This window comes from Sinocyclocheilus rhinocerous, unplaced genomic scaffold (assembly GCF_001515625.1).
Source record: "Sinocyclocheilus rhinocerous isolate Xijiao unplaced genomic scaffold, SAMN03320098_v1.1 scaffold881, whole genome shotgun sequence".
NCBI classification, from domain to species: Eukaryota; Metazoa; Chordata; class Actinopteri; order Cypriniformes; family Cyprinidae; genus Sinocyclocheilus; species Sinocyclocheilus rhinocerous.
The window spans coordinates 491,621-495,528 of NW_015624586.1; the positions used below are offsets into that span (position 1 = coordinate 491,621).

The window sequence follows — 3,908 nt, forward strand, 5'->3', positions numbered from 1 at the left end:
TATTATTTACTTCTTGTTTATGTTGAGTGTTGCGCGGAGTAACTACGAGAGGTTGGACGCGTCTCTTAGCAACGGGACGCTGAACGGAAAGCGCGCAGGGTCAAACGCGTTTCCTAAAGCAGTCCAGACTTAAAACGTGCTGTAAATATTAAACGTTTAATATCACTATTGAAATGTTTAGGGCATTATTTTAACTAAATGTAACATATGCATGGATTAAAAATAACTATACATTACAAAAGGTGCAAATCAGCGTCCATACCGATTCTTTAACCTGTCATTTCTTTCAAATGTCTAACACTTTAATAAATGTTTTATTTTTATTTTTATTATAATAAAATAAATAAACGCAGAATATGCCTTTTTCCCTTCAGTTCACCATCCATCCCTGAAAAAAATAATCAATGTCAAATTTCCCTTGATGTTTGTTATCTTATTAACCAAATCCTGATGAGATGCAAATATTAGACATGGTTTATCTTCAGTGTGCTTCAAAGACTTCGATTAACTGTGAGATTTACAGTAGTGCATCTGAGGTGAAAGTATATGTGCTGAAAGTTAGAATGAGCTCCGAACATCACTCTTGATTTAGTAGTTTTTAAATTTGGCAATACATCATCTAACATCAATCTGAATTTGGTCAATTACAGCGAGCTCTTTTGTTCTCAGCTGGTTGTACATTGGTTTGCAGTTGCACATCTAATGGCTCTTTGGGGATGAAGTCTCAGTGTGAAGCGTGTTTTGTTAATTCAGCAATTCAGTGTTTGACAGGCCTCTGTTCAGCAGCTGAGAAATCAGCATCACTCCTGGAGAAGACACTAGAAACACTCTCTCATGTCAAACACTGAGTGGACAGAGAGACAAGCAGTCAAACCGCTTCTGTTTGTTATCGCATCAGGTTTAGGGAATATTTCAGGGGTTCAGATATCAAGAGATAAAGAATAGAAGAGAATAGAACAGTCAGAGCTACAGTATTGCACATTATTTCTACTTAAACTCTTACCTCTGTTGCCAGGTTAATCATTCTACTTTAACCCTGTAAAGTCTCATATATGATGTAATAGTAAGAAAAAAAAAACTGAAATAAAACAGTTTACTGAACTTTTAGAGAAAATACAAAAAAAAAAGAAAAGAAAAAAAAAAGAACAAACGAACGAAAGCAAAACCTTTGCATGTGTGTTTCTGTTGAGTTTAATATTTGATGCATCAGGCTTTTATGGATCATATAGGCTGATACAGTGAGATTATGGAGGAAAAAAAACTTTTTTTTAATTTTTTTTATTAAATTTTATTCAGAGACTCAAATTGAGCAAAAGTATGAATTTGCTGCAGATGCTGATATTTCTACGATTAAATTCTGCTGCTTGTAATGTAAATCGGTGAGATGTTTCTAACAGTACACTCTTAAAAATAAAGGTGCTTCACAGTGATGCCATAGAAGAACCTTTTTGTCTAAATGGTTCCATAAAGAACCTTTAACATCTGAAGAACCTTTCTGTTTCACAAAAGCTTCTTTGTGGCGAAAGAAGGTTCTCCAGATTATAAAAAGGTAAGAAAGAGACAGATCTTTAAAGAAGCTTTGACTGAATGGTTCTTTGTGGAACCAAAAAAGGTTCTTCTATGACATCGCTGTGTAGAACCTTTTAAGCACCTTGTGTAGAGCAGATACTGTCATAAAATGATCTAAATATCAGTCGTCGCTCTATATCTCCAATAATCTGTCTCAGTTAGATGAGATTGAAATGATCCAAACATATAATGCAGTGATTGAGAGCTGAAGAAATAAACGCTCGTGTGTCAAATGTTTGTGAGAGTTGTGTATGGGTAATGACTCTTTAAAGTCTCTATAAAGTTTGGCAACCCTTTCGAATCAGCTTGGCGATCACAGATATTATATTATATTGCACATCTTCAGTCTGTCATCACTATATTACAACAGACGAGTCTTTCTGTCAACCTAAACCTATTTTCTGCTATCTGTATAAAATAATACATTTGTTTTTTATAAACAGAAGTACAGCGAATTCATGACAATGTTTTACATTAAGCTACCCATAAATGTTATAATGAAAAAGTTCTTAAAAAGCATCTAGTGAAGAAATGCTAGTAATTTTTAAAGTTTTTTTCCCCCCAAGTTATTTGTAAAACATCTGCTGCATGGATAAAAAAAAGTAAATGTAAAAAAAATCTGCTATACATATATCAGTCAAAATTGTTCTGAGAGAAAAAAAATCATCAGCAAATCCTTTGCATTTTACGGTATTTAGAACAGAGCAAAATACAAATCAGAAAATATAAGCAGCTATAAAATGATCAGTTATAAACAACATATAAACATCTAGAAAAAAACAAACATTTATTTAAAGAGAAATGTACCTACATCTCATTCTGCACAAATACAAATGTTTCCCACGAGAGGCTCCGCCGCAATCACTTGGATTTTTTTCCTTATTACAGTGGAAATGACTTGAAATCTATCATTTTGGTTATACAGATAAGAATAGGACATTAATAGAAAATGTAAAGGGTTTACTTTGAATGGGTATGTTAATGGGTCACAAAAACGTATCCATTCCAATTTAATTTAAATCTAATGTTTTTCTCAGTTAACGGTCAATGATTGGTTAACGAATGTTGGGAGTCGGTCAGGAAAATGAACCAAAATGAACATCCCTAAAGTTTTTGTTGTCCCCATCACGCAGTCTGTGTTGATTGTATGACTGTGACGTCTCTGTAGCGGCTCCTTATTCACCATCAGCTGATCCTGAGGAAACTGGACTGACGGCTAAATACAGAGAGTCCTACAATAAAACACACAGACAGTCAGATATGAGTATGAGACATTACTGCTGCCACATCAGCAGATCCATTTCAGAAACACACGGTATATTCATATTACAACCAGAGATATGAATGAACAACTGATCATAGATTAAAAACAGTAAATGATCAACAACTAGATCACTTAGAGACTCTGTCAGAGATTAAAATATTCATATATTCTTCAATCATTCACATCACAGAATTAAACACATTTTAAAATACAGAAGACTAAAGTGTAGATGAATTATTGTCTTATATTCTCCAATCACACACACACAGGAGGTCTGTTACTCAATTTAGAAACTTTAAATAAACACACACTCACAACAGTATAATGTCTCCAGTTTATAATGTGGATCCATCCTCAGATCAGAGAGTAACATCACTGAATCTCCTAGTTTATTCAATGACAGATTCAGTTCTCTCAGGTGTGAGGGGTTTAATCTCAGAGCTGAAGCCAGAGCAGCACAACCTTCATCTGTGACGCCACAATCCCTCAACCTGTAGAGAACAATGACACAATGTGAATTGTAGTTGAAGTGTCTGTAGTTCCCCTTCAGGAACTCGAGCTGCGTTGAACGCTTTGGGAACGCCCCTGGCGAGACACCGTACTGAAGCATGTGTGAAATCAGTCCAATAGAGAAGCGAGACGTCACGAGCGGGGTGACGTAAGCAGCCAGGAAGCATAAAGGCGCATCCGGCAAGCACGCATGTTTGCTTTTGCTCTTCAGCGAGCGCGTCTGTGGTGTGTGTGTGAATGTATGCAAAGCACTCAGTCAGTAAAAAAAAGTTAAGCGAGAAAAAAAGAATGCCAAAGACTAAATCAAAAAAGAATGTGGCGAGCAGACGACGTTTCAAGTCGTGTGTTCCTCCTTGCCCACGTTATATATCGGGTGAATATACACACGATTTGTGCGTCATCTGTTTGGGAGCGGAGCATGCACGGGCAGCTCTCGAGGGGGCTGCCTGCCATGATTGTGAGCTTCTCCCGCTCCGTGTGCTTCGCTCCCGCCTGGCCGTCTTCGATGAAAGCGGCCAGGCTCGCGATCCTGCTGGGTCCGGCCCCGCTGTTGCTGAGGCACAGC

General features: G+C 37.0%; 1 protein-coding gene across 2 annotated transcripts in view; it reads right to left on the reverse strand.

Moving 5' to 3' along the window:
- Window positions 1–2,349: 2,349 nt before the first annotated feature.
- Window positions 2,350–3,908, reverse strand: part of LOC107744949 (ribonuclease inhibitor-like) — a 16,964-nt gene continuing 15,405 nt past the window's right edge. The window contains exons 1-2 of one of the 2 annotated variants that reach the window (XR_001640546.1): window positions 3,149–3,293; window positions 2,350–2,801 (exon numbers count right to left, since the gene is read on the reverse strand). Coding sequence is in view for 1 of the 2 variants with exons in the window: in XM_016558780.1 (XP_016414266.1) it covers window positions 2,786–2,801 (16 nt within the window). In the remaining variant the exon portion in view is untranslated. Of the gene's footprint in view, window positions 2,802–3,148; window positions 3,294–3,908 lie in introns of those variants that run through there. The other variant, XM_016558780.1, reaches the window with a different exon arrangement.